This window comes from Molossus molossus, unplaced genomic scaffold (genome assembly GCF_014108415.1).
Source record: "Molossus molossus isolate mMolMol1 unplaced genomic scaffold, mMolMol1.p scaffold_m16_p_12, whole genome shotgun sequence".
Taxonomy (NCBI): Eukaryota; Metazoa; Chordata; class Mammalia; order Chiroptera; family Molossidae; genus Molossus; species Molossus molossus.
In genome coordinates, this window is record NW_023425347.1 from 81,151,293 (window position 1) to 81,168,957 (window position 17,665).

General features: G+C 50.1%; 1 protein-coding gene across 1 annotated transcript in view; it reads left to right on the top strand.

Annotated features, from left to right (window-relative positions):
• The window catches only part of CSMD2 (CUB and Sushi multiple domains 2), a 558,434-nt gene that overhangs the window by 528,398 nt on the left and 12,371 nt on the right, over positions 1-17,665 (top strand). Inside the window, exons 57-64 of the mRNA XM_036256013.1 lie at positions 2,307-2,489; positions 5,781-5,957; positions 7,106-7,285; positions 7,686-7,859; positions 10,703-10,876; positions 11,204-11,277; positions 14,450-14,561; positions 15,100-15,279. Of these exons, the coding sequence (XP_036111906.1) occupies positions 2,307-2,489; positions 5,781-5,957; positions 7,106-7,285; positions 7,686-7,859; positions 10,703-10,876; positions 11,204-11,277; positions 14,450-14,561; positions 15,100-15,279 (1,254 nt within the window). The remainder of the gene's footprint in view (positions 1-2,306; positions 2,490-5,780; positions 5,958-7,105; positions 7,286-7,685; positions 7,860-10,702; positions 10,877-11,203; positions 11,278-14,449; positions 14,562-15,099; positions 15,280-17,665) is intronic.

Consider the following 17,665-nt stretch of genomic DNA (forward strand, 5'->3'; position numbering starts at 1 on the left):
TGTATGTGGAAAAAGGGACTCTTCCTTGGCCACATCAAGGTTAATAGGGGAGACACAGAAACAGCAGACACCTTGGGAACGTGAAAAAGCAGAGCGAGAAAAGAACCTTCAGACGACATGGACCCGCTCACTGGGGAGCCACTGCGCTCAGCTGCTGAGCCTGAATACCCTGAGGCCTACTTAGCAGTCTCGTTCCTCCTGCGCACCCATCGAGGATGACAGGCACTTGGGCCACCGGTCACAGGCGGAGCTGTCCTGTAGGCCGCCAAGGACAGGGTTAGAGGGATTCTCTGAATGCTGAGGCTGAGGAACGATAGCCTTCGAGGAGAGGATAAGAGACGAGAAGAACAGGAGACGGGGAGGCGAGGCGAGGTGTGCGGCACTGAGCAGAATGCAGCCCCTCCCTTCCTGAAACCTACAGATGTCACCTTTTGCAACAGCGTCTCCTGCCAGGCCTAAGAAATACACATGCAAGAGTTCCAGGGTCACATTTTTGAACCTCATTCTGTATAGTCAGTGCACCCAGGTAATGTATTACAAAATGTCCTGAGCCCTTGAGACACAAGTCCCTGGGCCATCAGGGACATGCAGAGATTCCCGGCATTGGAGTCATAGTTTGGGAAGTTCATTGCCCACCTCCGAAGGGCCATCATCTTGCTGATATGCTTCTTCCATAAAAGAGCCTCCCTTTGCCGTCTGCCCCGTGATACAGTATCTGTCCCAGGCTCCCGTATAGCATTGACCCAGAAACACCAAACCCTGCAGTGGGGGCCATTCTGTCAGCTAAGCCCCCAGGACTGGAGAGCCCCATCCTCAGGCCTGTTGCACGATGGTGCCGGCTCCAGCTGAGGTCAGCTAGCCGGTGTGGGAGTGAGATACTCACCATTACAGCTGCCCTGCAGGGGCCCGGTCCGGCCATGAGCTACATCCTGGAAAACTTCAGAAGATAAGGCAACCTGGCCACGTGTGATGGGCCCTGTTTTTTCAAATGTCTGGCTTGAAGATTGGATGAATCCTCCTTGCTTGGTAGGGAACAGAAGGAGGAACATGGTATTTTCATAATTCCAGGATTGAGAGGAAGAGACAAAAATGGTACATGGTGGGTTATACATGATTTAAACATTTCAACACACAGCCCTGACCTGTTTGGCTCAGCGGTTGGAGCATCGGCCTGCAGACCAGAGAGTCCGGGGTTCAGTTCCCGCTAGGGGCACGTACCAAAAAAAAAAAACAAAAAAAAGTCTAAAAACATTTCTTTACTCCAACAAACTAAATGTGGTCACTCAGATGTTATCGTGTGATGCCCACATGTGTGGGTTTATGCAGAAGAACAATCCACATCAGTTGCAATTTAGTCCTTAATTTCCCTCTTCCTTCCTCGTCCTAACTGTGGCCTGTTCTGAGCCAGATGTCTCTTCCACATGTCTGTACTAGGAGATGAGTTAACTCCCACAGCCGCTCGACCGTATGGCTTTGTCTCCTATTTTCTACCCTCCTCCACCTCTGGGGTGGGTTTGTGCAGTATCAGAACCCAGATCAATGCAGAAATAGAGCAGGAGGCAGGAGGCAAAGAAAGAATGAGCTGAGGGCTTCTAAGATCGTTAATCCGGAGCTCACCTGTACTGTGTAATTTGGGGATGGGGAACCCTCAATTAAAGGATCAGGAGTCAAGCTGGGCTGTTGAGAAGATGAAGCTGTGCTAAGGAGTTGGGACTTGATCCTACAGGCAACGGGAAGCCCGTGGAGATGTTTCAGCAGAAAAGAAACAAGGTCAGGTGACTGGTGGTGGTTCATTGTTAAGATCCGAGGATAAATGGAAGATGCGTGAGAGGGAGAGTTTAAGACATTTGTTAGGCTCTTCCCATCGTTCAGGCGAGAGAAGGCTGAGTGTCTGAACTGAGACAGTGGACCAGGAAGGGGAGGGGACTCTGGAATCAGCACATATTGGTGGGAAGGGAGAAGGGGGGAGAGGAGGTGCAGCCAGCCTGGACCACTGCCATTCCACACTGGCACAGGCCAAGGCTCGGAGGCACAAGCCACCGAAGAGCCTTCCCTCCGCCTTCTTCCTCCCTTGCCGGGTGGTCCAGGGACTCACCCATGCCCTCAGACCTTTCTGCTCTTTGGCCACTGAGTAGTGAGGCAGGAGCCTGTTTAGGTAACTTGGGCTAGACACAGTCAGTTTCACCCCCTCATGCGGGAGCCCCACTGCCTCCCCTTAACGGTGGCCCAGTGTCTTTCTCCCCCCGTCCTCCACTCCTTTCCTCCCCTGCCAGAGACAGTGGTGTTGGTTTGCTTCCGGTCCGTAGGCACCAGCGTGGGACTTTGCGGTGACCCTGGGATCCCGGCACACGGCATCCGTTTGGGGGACAGCTTTGCCCCCGGAAGCCTGATGCGCTTCAGCTGTGAGGCTGGCCACGCGCTCCGGGGGTCGTCGGAGCGAACCTGCCAAGCCAGCGGCTCGTGGAGCGGCACGCAGCCTGAGTGTGGAGGTAACGTATGTGGCCATTCTGCTTCCCCCGGGTTTGCCCACCCCCGGCACCTGCTCTCGCTCACAGGTAAAACCCACGGCCCGTCGGAACCCTTGGCCTCGTGGAGCGTGGACATCAACAGATAGCTCACGTTCATCCTCATTAGCAATCTAAAGGCAAACGGATTTCCCACCCTCACCTAAGGGAAGAAACTCGGTTTACCCATTGATTCATGTATTCCCTACAGAGTTTCATTCAACAACATGTGTCAGATACTGTCACATGTGCTGGGGACACAATGGGGACGGAGACAGACACACTTTGCCCTCCTGCCCCTTACAGTTGAAGGGACGAGACCCTATTAAACAAGCATCCAAAGCGCCCAAAGAACTAGAAATCCAATGTTTAAAAACCCATTAAAAGTGATACAAACTCTTAATGTTGTTCCCTGAGGTAGCCCCAGTGGGAGCAATTATATTTCTCCACACACCCCTACATTCCTGAAAGGACTCTGAGAGTCCAACTTTTCGTAGCTGCTCCCCCACCCCTCTGCCTCCAAAACTCAGCCCGCGTGGCGCTGTCCCAGTCGGGGAGCAGCTGACCAGCTGAGGTGCGGCGGGCTGAGATGTCGGAAGAGGAAGGAGCGACATGAAATGCTCATCTCTCCAGGGAGACGTGGGAATGGGCTAGGGAAATATGTTATTGCCAGGTAGCACCTGGGGATCGCTGAAGGAAAGAGGCCATTAATTTAAAGTGAGAGTCGTCAACACTGGTCTGGGTTTTTGGGCAACTACTTACTGCCACGTAGGTGCAGGCACAGAGCGGTGAGGCATTAGGTGTAGGGATGGGCTTTTATCGAGCAACTAAGACATTAGAGGAGAGTGGCAGGGGGCATGAGGGTGTGCACCAAGCCTTGATTATGACGATCTTGGCATTGAAGCTGGGGGAGGGAGTGTGTTATGTGTGGACTAAGAAGCAGTGAAAAAAGTGATAGGATCAGTGGGTTACAGGTGCCAAGAGGACCAAGAAATGACCGGAGAATGAATCCTGGAGGCAGTGAGCGGACGAGACAGAGACAGAGTCGGAGAATAGGCTGTCTGAAGGTGAGGCTGTGCAGTGGCCCTGCGGAGCACACGCAGTTCTGGCCCGTGGTCCGAGGACACCTGCCCGGGCAGTGAGGACAGCAGTCTGTCCTCCCATTTGTCTGCCCACAGTCCTGCCTTTCTGGAGTGCAACGTTAGTGTCTATAGGACTTTTTAGATGTAGTAAGGCAGGATTGTGGGAGTCAGAGAGTCAAAGAGGGAATTTAGTATATTCTCCAATATTCACTGTGACCCAGGTCCCCTTTCATGCCACTCAGATCCCAGGGTCGAGTTAGCCAATATGTCAGGCCTATTCAGAGGAACAGAAAGTTATGGCTAAGAGTTTGGCCTGGAAGTGAATGTTGAATGTGTGTGTGTGTGTGTGTGTGTGTGTAGCGTGTACACAGCTCTTTATGACATCTCTTGACAAGCTTCCCCTTGTCCTTCAAGGCTCTGCTCAAATTCGTATCTCCAGCCCCAATAAAATGCTCTCTTATTAGTGCTTTTCTTCCCATCAAGTATAACACTTATCACATCATATTTTAATTCATCTGTGTATCGGTAGTTTTTTAAGATATCCTGAGCTCCTCAAGGCAGAAGACTTAACTTGGTCGTCATTGAATCCCTGGGACCTAGGCCACACAAATACTTGCTGAATGAATGGATGTCAGGGCCTATCTGTTGTGCTGATTATATGGGAATTATTTTGTAGGTTTAACTTTAGGGTCACATAGACGTTGTACATACTTACAAAATAAAATTAAACCAAAGATTAAAACAAGTAATCTCTAAATATCAAAATCAAAAAGGAAACTAATGAATTTAACTATGTAGCAAGTTGATGATTTAATAACCCAGAGAATTACTTCGACCGACTTGAGAAAAAGGAAGCCTGACTATGTCTGCTTACCCTAAGGACGGGGAGGGCGGCCGTGAAATCTTCGCTTCTAGCAATCATATTGTTAAGTAATAATATTGCTATCACTATTTGAAACTTTTACATATATAATACTGTAGTATATGTGGATAAAACAAATTAAAACTATTGTCATGAAGAACCAAAATTTTCAGCATAAAAGTTATATGATATAAAAATTTTTAAGTTAGTGAGAAACTCCTTATTCTAAATGTGAATTGGTAATATCAGTATAAGCTCATAGTGTATTTTCGGTTTGAAAAGTCATTTTCCCAGCTGTGTCCACTCTAAAAGTCTAGAATCAAAGAGCATCCTTAACCCGAGATTGCGGCGTCTCACCCCACTCTCTGAAAGCAGCCAGCGCCCTTCGGAGAAATGGCTGCTCCGGGACTGGGGCAGGAAATAGAAAGTGAACTTGGGACAGCTCGTCTCTCCAGCAAGGAATCTACCAAAGACCATGGAGTCATGAAAAGGCTCCCACTGGCCAAACATGGGATCATCTGAGCACCAATAAGAATTATCGTGGCAATGGATGGCACATAGTAAATAAGTTTAAATCCACGAGTTCAGATGACTGTCGGTCACCTTTAAAGCTTGCTAGGGAACCCCCTTACTGTTCTGTGGTCTGATTAAAAAACGAATCAAGTGTTATGCAGCCTTCCTGTATGAACTGTATTTCGGGGTAAGCAGACATTTGATGACGGGCATGTTCTTTATCAAAGAAGTCTAGCAAATGCAGAAAGAATTATGGAATTAGAATACCACCGTTTTCTCGCCCCTAATAAAATAGCGAACCTAGTCAACAGTCATCAGTTGCTGCTAAAACCATTAAGTGAGGAACTGTTGGGAACGTTATCATGCCAACCCCCTGTGCAGTACCCTGGTTTCTGTAACCGATAAATTACAGGAGAGGGAGCAGTCATCTCTGGATCCCAGGAGTCTTAGAGAGGTAACAACCGAACGTCATATGCGAACCTTGTTTAGATTGTGATGCAAACAAATCAACTGTGAAAAACAAATGAGAGAGAGAGACCGTTGAGAAAAATGAAGCACAAATTGGATATTGCGAGACATTAAGGAATTGTTTAAATTGTTAGGTGTGATGATAGAACAGATAGTCCTTCTGTTTTAGAAATTAGAAAAAAATCATACAGGTCTGTCCTTCCCTTCTGAGGGCGAGGTGATCAGACGTGAGAGGCATTTCCATCGCAGGGTCCGTATGTCGCACATGGCTTCCTCTCTGGGCAGTTCTCGGTCCCCCAGGGGACGCCTTGCCCGTGTGCTGGTGAATAATGTGCTCTTTTGGCTTCCTAGTGATCTCTTGTGGGAACCCCGGGACTCCAAGCAATGCCCGAGTCATGTTCAGTGATGGCCTGGTTTTCTCCAGCTCCATCGTCTATGAGTGTCGGGAAGGTTACTACGCCACAGGCCTGCTCAGCCGGCACTGCTCCGTCAATGGCACCTGGACAGGCAGTGACCCGGAGTGCACAGGTGAGGACCCAGGCCCTCTGAGCTCCGTGTCAAGGACGAAGGCTGTCCGTGGGAGACGGGAAGGCTGGCTGAAGTGGGACTTGCCCCTGAATGAGATTCACACAGGTAGCATCTATTTATTGAGCGCGTACTCTGTGACAGCCGCTAAGCTAAGTGCTTTCTTTTATACACATTATGTCATTTGATGCTCACCACAACCCCATGAAGTAGCTGCTATTAGCCCCACTTTACATAGGAGATGATGGGCTCAGAGAGGTTTGGAGAGACTGATTTGCTGTTTCTCAGGCTCTGGCCAGTTCCCTGGGCTTTATTCTTCTCTTGCAGAGCAAACCCCAGTGCCCAGCCTGATTTCTTCCACTCTGACACGCCACTGCCCACTGTCCTGGTCGCTCCTCTCTCCCTGCCCCGGCCTGGCTCTCATGCATCGTGTCACCCCGCTGCTCCCCTTTCTTGCTTCTCTCCAGGGCAGCCCCTGACCCTTTTCCATGGAAAGCAAGTGACGGTGGGGCCCAGCTGGAGGGAAGCAATAAGACAAGGGAATCTGACAACATTCTCCCTCTCCAAGTCCTAGTCTTTGACTTCAGGCTCCATCTGAAATCCCATGTCGAGTTCACTTCGGTTCCGCGTCCAGAGCTCACCAACCCCAGCCTCTCTTGATACCATAACATAGGCATGACCAGTGCATCGGTCATAAGACCCTGCTTCTAGGCCTCTGGGCCTACAGAGGCCTCAGAGGCAGGATAACAGGTGGTAAGATGCACCCCGGCCGACGAGCTGTCCGTGTGGTTCACTCACACACCTTAGGCTCTCCAACCTGGAGACCTCCCTCTCCCCAGGTCCCAGCCTCGTTTAGGAGCTGAGCCCTCTCGGTACTTCCTCTTACAGGGGTGGGCTTTGAATAAGAAGGATGGTCTTCATAGCCCAAGTTTCTGGGGTGCATTAGGATGATGTGGGCTAGGAGAGTGGGGTGCAGGAGAACCCTCGCAGGGAGACTGGGCAGTGCCCACCTGGGAGCCCGGGAGGGGCAGGGCTTCCTGATCGGACAGGTGTCCTTCCTGGATGTGTGTAGGGGGTGACGGGGTGGCGTTGGAATGCTGGGGAGAAGGGGTGTGGGCCGGGAGTGACAGGGCTGTGTCTCCCCATCCTAGTCATACAGTGTGGTGATCCCGGTGTTCCGGCCAATGGCCTCCGGCTGGGCAATGACTTCAGGTACAACAAAACTGTGACATACCAGTGCGTCCCTGGCTACATGATGGAGTCTCACAGGGTGTCTGTGCTGAGCTGCACCAAGGACCGGACGTGGAATGGTACCAAGCCAGTCTGCAAAGGTGCGTCCGAGGGCGGCAGACGTGGACAGAGGGCCAAAGAAGATACAAAAGTGAGACGTGGGCCGTGGACATCCAGAAGGGAGGGTGACGAGGCAGAGCCCTGACATCTGAACCAGGGTGTGTGGGGTGAGGACTGGTCCCTGACCATCTGCAAGGAGGGAGTCGGAGGGAACCCAGGCAAGGCTGGGCTTTGAGCGTCGAGGAGAGAGCCGTGCAGAAAGGAGCGGGTTGTCGCACGTGGTCAGGAGCAGAACCCCTAAGTAAGAGGGGTCACCCCGACTACCCCTGCTCAGCTCAGACTCCCGCCAGGAGCAGGGTAGCCAGTGACATCAGTGCCGGTGACTGGGGCCTGGTTTCCCGGGAGCAGCACCAGAGCTCAGCCACTTTGGTCTCCCCGCAGCCATCATGTGCAAGCCGCCTCAGCTCGTCCCCAACGGGAAAGTGGTGGGGTCCAACTTCATGTGGGGCTCAAGCGTGACGTATGCCTGCCTGGAGGGGTACCAGCTCTCCCTGCCCGCGGTGCTCACCTGTGAGGGGAACGGATCCTGGACCGGAGAGCTGCCTCAGTGTTTCCGTAAGTTGCTCCCGGGCCCTTGAGTCCATCCTGCCTGCCGGCTTCGTCCCCTTCCCACAGAGCTCTGCTGCCCCCAACTCAGGGAGGCCCTTTGTCAGACACTGTTAAAGAAGGGAGGACGTTTAAAGAAAGAAAATGAGAATAAATTGAACCCTGGCTACAGATTTTGTGTGGAGTCACAGTGGTAAGAAATTAAGCCAGGGATGAAGGAAGGGTTTCTTAACCTGAAAGGTTGTTAACTAGCTCGAGTAGTACCTGGAGATCCAGGGGCCGGGTGCTATTATATCCCAAAGAGCCCCACGTCCATTTCAGGGCTCGTTTCTTCGGGAGTCCCCCGGAGAGGCAGGGTCCCGGTTGCTTATTCTTGTCACAGCCCATGAATTGGCTCTGGGCGCTTTCTCAGCACCTGTGCTTTGGACAAAGAGTAGGACCTAGTTCTTCTTTCTACTTGGCATTTGTCTAATGCTGCAGAAAACGATCAACGTGCTCATGACACTGTTTGGGTACCGCTGACAATTTGCTTCCACTTGGGAAATTCCAGCAGAGACCAGGGCCAGCAGCTCAGTGGGCCCAGGAGAGGCAGTCCTGGATGCGTGGTCCACCCCTCAGACCTCCGCACACCTTCAGGGCAACAGAAGGAACGCCGCACGTCTCAGGGTTGAGTCTCGTGCTTTCCTTCTTGAGAAATCGCTGAATCGCTTTTCAGCAATGAATTACAGTTATCATCAAAAAAAAAAAAAACATGTGTGTGATGGCTGAACATACAAAGAAGGACGGAGCGATCAGCTGATACTCAGTTGCCAAGGACGGCCACAGCTGTGCCTCCACTCCAGTCACCCTGTGTTTTTTGCATTTATATCAATACGAACATGATTTTCTCTCGGCGGTATTGACTCGTGCGGTACATACTACTGTATGACTTGTGTTCGTGGATGGGCCAACACACCTTTCTCTGTCAGTACATACTGATCGCCACAACATCATTTTTTATGGTTTAAAGGATTTCCTTGCTGTAGATGCCACAATGTGTCTAATCTTCTCCTACTGCTGAGGAATTTAGGTTTCTCCAACTTAATCCTGTCTGAAGCAATTCTGCCAGAAATAGCCCTGAAAATAGCATGTCTTTACCCTAAGATAAAGTCCTGGGAGTGAGACTGGTCATCAGACATGCACTCTGTGTTTGGCAAACTGTCTTCTAGAAAGAGTGTCCCAACGCGCAATGTCCTCCACCAGTTTATGAGATTATTTCTTTTTTTTTTTTTTAATTCTCACCCGAGGATATTTTTTCATTCATCCTCAGAGTGGGAGGGAGGGAAAGAGAGAAAAAGAAACATCGATGTGAAAGAGACACATTGACCGGTTGCCTCCCACACGACCCCGACCAGGGCCACAGATGAACCGCAACTGAGGTACGTGCCCTTGACCAGAATTGAACCCATGACTCTTTGGTCCACAGTCCAATGCTCCAACCGCTGAGCAAAACCAGCCAGGGCTGTGAGAATATTTCTTGACTCATACCCTCATTACCAATTGATTTTCCCATTTTTTAAAAATATTTCCCAGGCTGAGGAGTTTAAAAAGACATCTCATTATTTTAATTGGCACTACATTGCTTATTAGCAAGACTGAGTTGCCCTTTATTTGTCATCCATTAGTATTTTGTATCTTTTGAGTCGCCTTTTTCTAGCTATGGTGACTTCTGATCAACTCGCCCTTTGATTTCTGATTAGTCAGGTCTAGACTCCCCAGCTTCCAGGGCACAGGCTTCTGTTTTATTTGCTTTTTTTTTTTATTATTGATTTGAGAGAGAGAGAGAGGAAGGGAGAGGGAGAGAGAGAAACATCAATGAGAGAGAACATCGATTGGCCGCCTCCTGCACGCTCCCACTGGGGGTCTGGCCCACAACCTGGGCGTGTGCTCTGACCAGGAATCGAACCAGTGACCTCTTGGTGCGTGGGCCAATGCTCAGCCACTGAGCCACACAGGCCGGGCTTATTTGCATGTTATTATGAACCTCATGACTCTATGTACATACACACACTCACGCCACAGCCTGAAGAATGTTCTTCATGATTGAAGTGATGTCTTGGGGAACTTTGCCTTTGGTAGTCAATTTTTAATGATACTCTGAAGATCTGACTGAAGTGTGCACACTCCACACACTACAGTGTAAACGCTCAGCCTTTGGAAAGACAGGTGTCCGTACTACACATCAAGAGCTGTGAACACACTCAACCCTTTAAAGATAAGTCCACTCCTAGAGAATTTCCCCTGAGAAAGCAATACAAGTAAAAAAAATGCCATAGGTAGCTTTATAATAATAGAAAGTGCCTAATATAAAGGCTATGATAAACTGTAATCATGGTACAGCCTGTCATAGCAAAATTATGTAGCCAATAATCATAAGGATGTCACAAACCTGGGACGTGTTCACAGCGTATTGAGTGAACAAAGCAAGGTTAACAACATTTGGACATTGGGTTTGCAGCCACACACACATTTAGCTACAACTCAAAAAAACAAAAACAAAACAAGAGAATGAGCATGAAAGGGGGAGGAAACAGTTCTGGGTAGTGGCTGATGGTTATTTGTTCTCGAGTTCCTGTAGTGTTTCTCCGTTACTTGGATGATTATTGATTAGCACTTAGAATGTGGGCAGGAGAGGAGACGGCAGCAGCCACGTGGCAGGTGTCATCATGTACCCAGGGCGGCCCCCGTTTCCGGAGTTCGAGTGGAACCCCGGCGAAAGCAGTACAAAGGCCGGGTAGGGGTGGGGACCCTGGGATCGCACCCTGGGTTCTGGAAAGCAACTTGGACCTGCCTTTCTCCCTTCATCTCCCCAGCTGTGTTCTGCGGAGATCCTGGCGTCCCGCCCCGTGGGAGGAGAGAGGACCGAGGCTTCTCCTACAGGTCGTCTGTCTCCTTCTCCTGCCAGCCCCCTCTGGTGCTGGTGGGCTCTCCACGGAGATTCTGCCAGTCAGATGGGACGTGGAGTGGGACCCAGCCCAGCTGCATAGGTGAGGGGTGGTCTGGGGCAGAGTGCCCCAGCTGCGGGCATCCCTCCTTTGAGCCCATGACGATACTTTCCTTTCCTGTGCTTAAGGGTGTCGTCTGCGAAAGGTGGCAAGTCCCCCTCTGAGCTCCTTAGAGCAGGATATGAAAGGGCCAGTCAGTGTGCTCCAGGGCACCGGGCAGTCAGCCAGGGCCTGACTCGAGCGGAAGTATCAAGAGGCAGGGACACCAGGACCTGGCTCCGTTTTCCTCTCTACATCTGTTTCTCAGAGTCAGCGGAGGTGATGACGCTTCAGTGACCGTGTGGTCTGTTTCTTTGTTTTGCGATCCAGACCCGACGCTGACCACCTGCGCAGACCCCGGCATGCCGCAGTTTGGGATACAGAACAATTCCCAGGGCTACCAGGTAATGGGGTCAGCCAAGATCGGGCCTCCTGCTCCTGCCCCTTCCTGGCACTGTCGGCCTCAGAGGGCCTGGGGACCTTACTCGGAATAGCACCAGTGGGGACAAGACCTTGGAAGCTGGAGAAAAGCAGCATTCTGCCTGTTTGAACTGAGCTGCACGGGACTCCCCGCAGGGAAGGGAAGGAGTCGCACCAGTCCCAGAAGCTGATGCGGACAGACGCACACGCAGCTTCGCAAACACTCCCAGCAACCCCGTGTCAACAGGCCGGGGAGTTGGTGGAAATACAGAAATGAGTGAGACATGCGGACCTTGTGTCCTCAAGGTGCCCGTACTAGGCTCAGACAGGGGTCGGGAGGGAGCAGAGCCACAGGGAGGCAGGCCCCTGCCCAGTGGGCTTGTCCCAGTAGGGTGCAGGCTTCATGGACACAGCTCACAGTGAGCCTCAGGAGAAGGAGGGGACCTGGTCAGCCCGGGATGAGGCAATCTGGATAGGAAGCTGGAAAGTAAGGGTGTGTTCAAGGCCAGACTGTTCACTAGAGCCCAAGATGGGCCCAGGGGAAAATGAGGGGCTAACCTGGAAATGACAAGTTGGGATCTAGCCAAGGGATGGGGTTGATTTACTCAGTATTTACTGCCGTGGCCTATTCTAGATGCTAGGACCCAGTGGGAACAAAACCGGCCACGTGCCTGCTTAGATCTGAGGGAGCTCCCTGGCTGGTGACAGTTAACAAGACAACCTGTGAGCACCATGGGCACTCACAGTGTGATGTAAGGGGCTCCTGTTCTGGGAAGCGTAGTGAGGAAGGAACCCTCCTAACCCGAGCTGTGGCCCCAGGATGAGAAGGGCCAGCCCTGGGCTGAGCGAGCGGGCATTCCTGGCGGATGGAGCGGCCAGGGTGAAGGAGCACTGAGCAGACCGGAGGACCAGAGAGCAGGCCAGCCAGGAGTCAGGAGCACGTGGAAGAGGAGGAGCGAGGCCAAAGAGCTAGGCTACGCTGGAAAACAACTTGGCCCTGTCCTGTAAAGTTAAATATTCACACGTTCTAGGACCCGCAATTTCCAGTGCTAGAAACCAACCCCAGAGTCACCCTTGTACATGTTACCAAGAAGTGGGAAAATTGTGGTATAGTCACACAGTGGCTCTTACACAACAGTGAAGTGAGTCAACTGCAGCCTTGCCCAGTGTGGATGAATCTTGGTAGCACAATATTAGATGACAAAGCTGGTATGATACTATTTCTTGTGTTTTTTTTCCTTTATTGATTTTAGAGAGAGAGGAAGGGAGAGGGAGAGAGAGATAGAAACATCAAAGAGTGAGAACATCAATTGGCCGCTTCCTGCATGTCCCCCACTGGGGATTTGGCCCACAACCTGGGCACATGCCCTGACTGGGAATCGAACCGGCGACTTCTTGATGCATGTGTCGACGCTCAACCACTGAGCCACACCAGCTGGACGATACTATGTCTATCAAGATTAAAACCAAGGAAAACATACATTGCTTAGAGATATATGTACGTGTATGTGATAGAATTATTTTTTAACAAAGCAAGGAAATTAAAAACACAAAATGTGAGGCTTTGGTTACCACTGAGGGAGCTGAGGAATGGGGCAGGGAAGGAACACACCGTTACACCCTTGTCGATAACGCTGGAGCTCTTTAGCTGAGCAGTGGGCTCGACCTAAAGTGTCCATTTTATTTTTACAATTCATGTCTACACGGGTTTCATGTATTTTTTGTGTGCGTCAAATATCACATAAAAACTTTGGAAGAGAGAAAATTACAGGCTGGGTATGTAGGGCCTTGAGGCCATGATTTTATTCTAAATGCCGTGGGACCCATTTGAAGGTGACACGATCTCATCCACCATTTGAACTGTCACGGGGTTAGGAATAGAGGCTAGCTATGGCTGGTGTGGCTCAGTTGGTTGGAGCATTGATCCCATGCACCAAAGGGTCACCAGCTCCATTCCCAGTCAGGGCACATACCAAGGTTGTGGGTCAGATCCCCGGTTTGAGTGCATACGGGAGGCAACCAATCGATGTTTCTTTCTCACATCTCTCTCTCTAAGAAAAAAAAAAACCAATTGGAAAAAAAAAGAATAGAGACTAGATAAGAAGGACACTATTGCCATAGCTCGGGAGGAGGGTAGGACGGGGCAAGGGTAGTGACAGTGATCGCGGAGAGAAGTGAAGGGGTAAGAATGTATTTTGTAGATAGAAGCAAGAGGTCTTGCTGATGGATTGGACCGAGGGTTGAAGGAAAGAGAGGAATCGGGTGACGTGAGGTTTCTGATTTGCACAACGAGGTGGATAAAGGCACCACTTGCTGAATGAGATGATGAAATACAAAAGACAAACAGGTTGGGCGTGGAGGAGAGGAGTGGACATGACGAGTTTCATTTAGTGTTAGAATCGGCTCTTATAGGTAATAGAAACACGTAAGTGTTTTGAGCTGGGAACTAGTGCAATCGATTAGCAGTTTAGGAAGCTGATGGGCAGCCTCGTGCCGCATGGATTGGACAGGGAGAGATGGAGCTGGGGTGTCAAGTCAGACGGCAGGGGGCGCGTGGAGGGTGAGCGTGGAGAAGACAGCTGAGAAGGAGGGAGGGCAGCTGTCTGCTCTGCAGAGATTTACAAAGCACGGGACATGTCTGTAAGGTAGACAAGTCTCATCCTAAAGGAACTTACTGTTTCATAGAAGAAAGAGATACATACAAAAGTAATAATTCTATCTTGTGCAGTTCTTCTTATTTTATAAAATGCTTCCAAACCCACTGTCGCATTCATGTCTCAGCTTCCCAGCGCAGCTGCGCAGGGCTGGCCAGCCCCACCCCACAGAGGAAGACTACGGTGTAGAGTTGTGTGTAGCCTGTCAGTCAGGAGAAGCCAGAACTGAGATGGGGGCTTCTGACTCCAAGTCAGACAGCTGTCCACAGTGGCAGAGTAGAGAATGTCCCATAACAGCATTGATCTAGTTGGAGTGTTGGGAGAGGCCATGTAGAAGAGGGATAGTATACGCTATCTCAAAGATAAATAAGAAATAACCAGGCAGAGAAGCAGAAGAAGGGTGTTTCGGGCAGAGGCCCCGCGGGGGTAGGAGTTGGGTCATGGGAGAGTCAGTGACCAGGCGACTGGAAGGTGATCGCGGGGCCTTCCATCCTCACCACAGGTCGGAAGCACAGTGATCTTCCGCTGTCAGAAAGGTTACCTGCTGCAAGGCTCCACCACCAGGACCTGCCTCCCCAACCTGACCTGGAGCGGAACCCCACCCGACTGTGTCCGTGAGTGCCGCGGCTCCCGCATCCCAGCACAGCTCCGCTGGGCACCCCCGGCTGGGCAGCCAGGGCACGCGGGAACGCTCGGAATGACAGGGACCTCGCGCTTCTCCTCGGGATCGATATTAGTCTCTGTCACCGTCACCCCTTGGGGACTCGCGGAAAACATTTTCACACAAAAGCCTTTCTGATCTTTGAAGGCAATTCCCATGCCTTATTAGCGAGGAAAGAACTTTCCAGTGGCAGCAAAAACTAGCAACTACCAAAGCCCTCAAGATGGAAGATTGCAGGCTTTCGACCATAACTATTCCTCTTTCCTAGGATAAGGCCCAGGGCTGGTCAGCCAGTGTCCGTGGGATCTCCACCTTGGCCATTCCTGTACCCCTCAGGGCTGGGAGGTGGGCAGAGACATGGGGAGGGGATGCTGGACATGAGAGGGCCCCACAGGGAAAAGAAGGGGATGTCCTTCCGGAAACGGGGCTGGCCGGAAGGGTTCCTGATGGCCCTGCTCTCCCGGTCCAACGATGTCTTTCCTCCTCTCCAGCCCACCACTGCAGGCAGCCAGAGACGCCCACCCATGCCAACGTCGGGGCCCTGGACCTGCCCTCCATGGGCTACACACTCATCTACTCCTGCCAGGAGGGCTTCTCCCTCAAGGGTGGCTCCGAGCACCGCACCTGCAAAGCAGATGGCAGCTGGACGGGCAAACCACCCATCTGCCTGGGTAAGTGTGCCCACTGGTGAACATCCCCAGGGTGGGAGGCCAAGGTGACAGCTGAGCGCGAGGGAAAGAGGGCAAAAGAGGAGGAAGAAACACAATTCCCAGGAGCTGGACCCTGCTTCCGACTCTCTGAGGGACTGAGTCTCTAGGAGATGAAACCAGGACAGTCTAAAGAGGCACATAGCAAAGCCATCCCAGGTTTTCTTTTGCTACCTTCTGCCTGAGCTGAAACACTCTCCCAGGAGTATCCTGTCGTCAGTCAGAGAAAACCTCTGTTTCCCCACACTAGAATAACGCGTTACATAACCTTGATAAAACAGCACCCCGCAGATCCCTCGGGGTTACCCAGAGGTCACAGACCGTCACAGACCTCCCTGCCCCTTTGCCGAATGTGTTCGTTCTCTATTTATTGAGCATTATCACTGTGCATACCTGTGCTGGGCATGGAGAATTCGGAGGTAAAAGACAGAAACCCTGCCCTAGAGGAGCTCACATTTAGCCACAGAAGACAGACACGTTATCAGATATAACAGTACCTTCGGAAACAGAGATGGGCTGACTGCTGTGGGGATGCAGGGGAAGGACACTAATTCAGTGTAGGAGGGGGAGGGGAGAAGTCCAGGAAGGCTTCCTGGAGAAGGCAGTCTGCATCCAGTCTTACGAGTCCAGCAAGGATAAACAGTTTGGTGCCAGAATGGCATGAAATTCTCACAGGTGAGGAACTCGCCATATGCCAGGCCTTATTCTAAGTACTCTGGTTGTACTAACTCATTTATTCCTCACATCATGAGGTAGGTGCTATCCCTGACATATAAATGTTATATCCCCATTTCATCTATGAAGAAACCATGGCACAGAGATGCCAAGTAACTTGCCTGCGGTCGCCAGCCGGTATAGGGAAGGAAAGAGCTGAGATTCAAACCCTGAAGATCTGAGTTCAGAACCCGAGCTCTTACGTACTGGGTTGCTGTGTCTCCGAGAGCGAGGGGACTCGAGTCCAGAGCCTTTATGAGAGCTGGGATTTAACAACCGTCTTGTACTTTCATCATATAAATTGTTGTAAATTTCTTTTATTTACAGAAAGTAATAGTTTTTCCACGTATGATAATAAAACAAGGTGTCAGTTTTAGAGTACATTTATTTAAGCTTTTCACGTGGTAAAATATACATAATATAAAATTTACCCTTTTAACTACTAGCAAGTGTACAACTCAGCGGCATGAAGTACATTTACAATATTGTACAACCACCGCTGTTACCCATTTCCAGAATTTTTCATCATCCCAAACAGAACTCCATAAACAATCATTTTCCCTAAAGCCCCTAATAACCCCTGTTATACTTTCTAGCTCTATGAATTTGCCCGTTCTAGGTACCTCGTGTTAGTGGAATCATCTAATATTTGTCCTTTTGGGGTTTTTTGTGGGGTTTTTTTATCCTCACCCGATGATATTTTTCCCTTTTTTGTTCAGATATAGTGGGAGGGAGAGAGAGAAAGAGAGAAACATCGACGTGAAAGGGACACATCAAGTGGTTACCACCCACACAACCCAACCAGGGCCGGGGACAAACTGCAACCGAGGTACACGCCCTTAGCGGGAACCAAACCCAGGTCTCTCTGGACCACTGGCCAATGCTTTAACTGCTGAGCCAAACCGACCAGGGCTAATATTTGTCCTTTTGTATCTGTATTAATTCACTTAGCATAATGTGTTCAAGGTGTATCCATGATACAGCATGTGTCAGAACATCATTCCTTGTTAGGCCATCAATATTCCTTCAGTGAATATTCCCTCCATGGATAGACCACATTTTGTTTATCCCTTTATCCACTAATGGGCATTTGGGTTGTTTCCACTTTTTGTCTATTATGAATCATGCAGTGAACATAAATGTATATATTTTATACGGACCTATGTGTTTCATTCTCTTGGGTGTACATCTAGGAGTAAAATGACAACTCTCTGCTGAACATTTTTGAGAAACTATCAAACAGGTTTTCAAAGTGCCTGTACCATTTTATATTCCCACCAACCATGCATCGGGGTTCCAATTCCTCTATACCCTTGCCAGCACGTGTTGTTGTCCATCTTTTTGGCAGCCATCCTCAGTGGGTGTAAAGTGGTATCTCACTGTGGTTTTGGTTTACATCTCCCTAATGGCTAATGGTGTTAAGCATCTTTTCATGTGTTTATTGGCCATTTGTGTAGCTTCTTTGGAGAAATGTCTAATCAAATCCTTTGTCCCTTTTTTAATTGGGCTATTTGTCTTTTTATTATTGAGTTGTAAGAGTTATTTTAAATTCTTTTGATTTGTTTTTCCAGCTTTATTGATATATAATTGACAAAATTATATTTAAAGTTCACAGCATGATAATTGATATACGTAC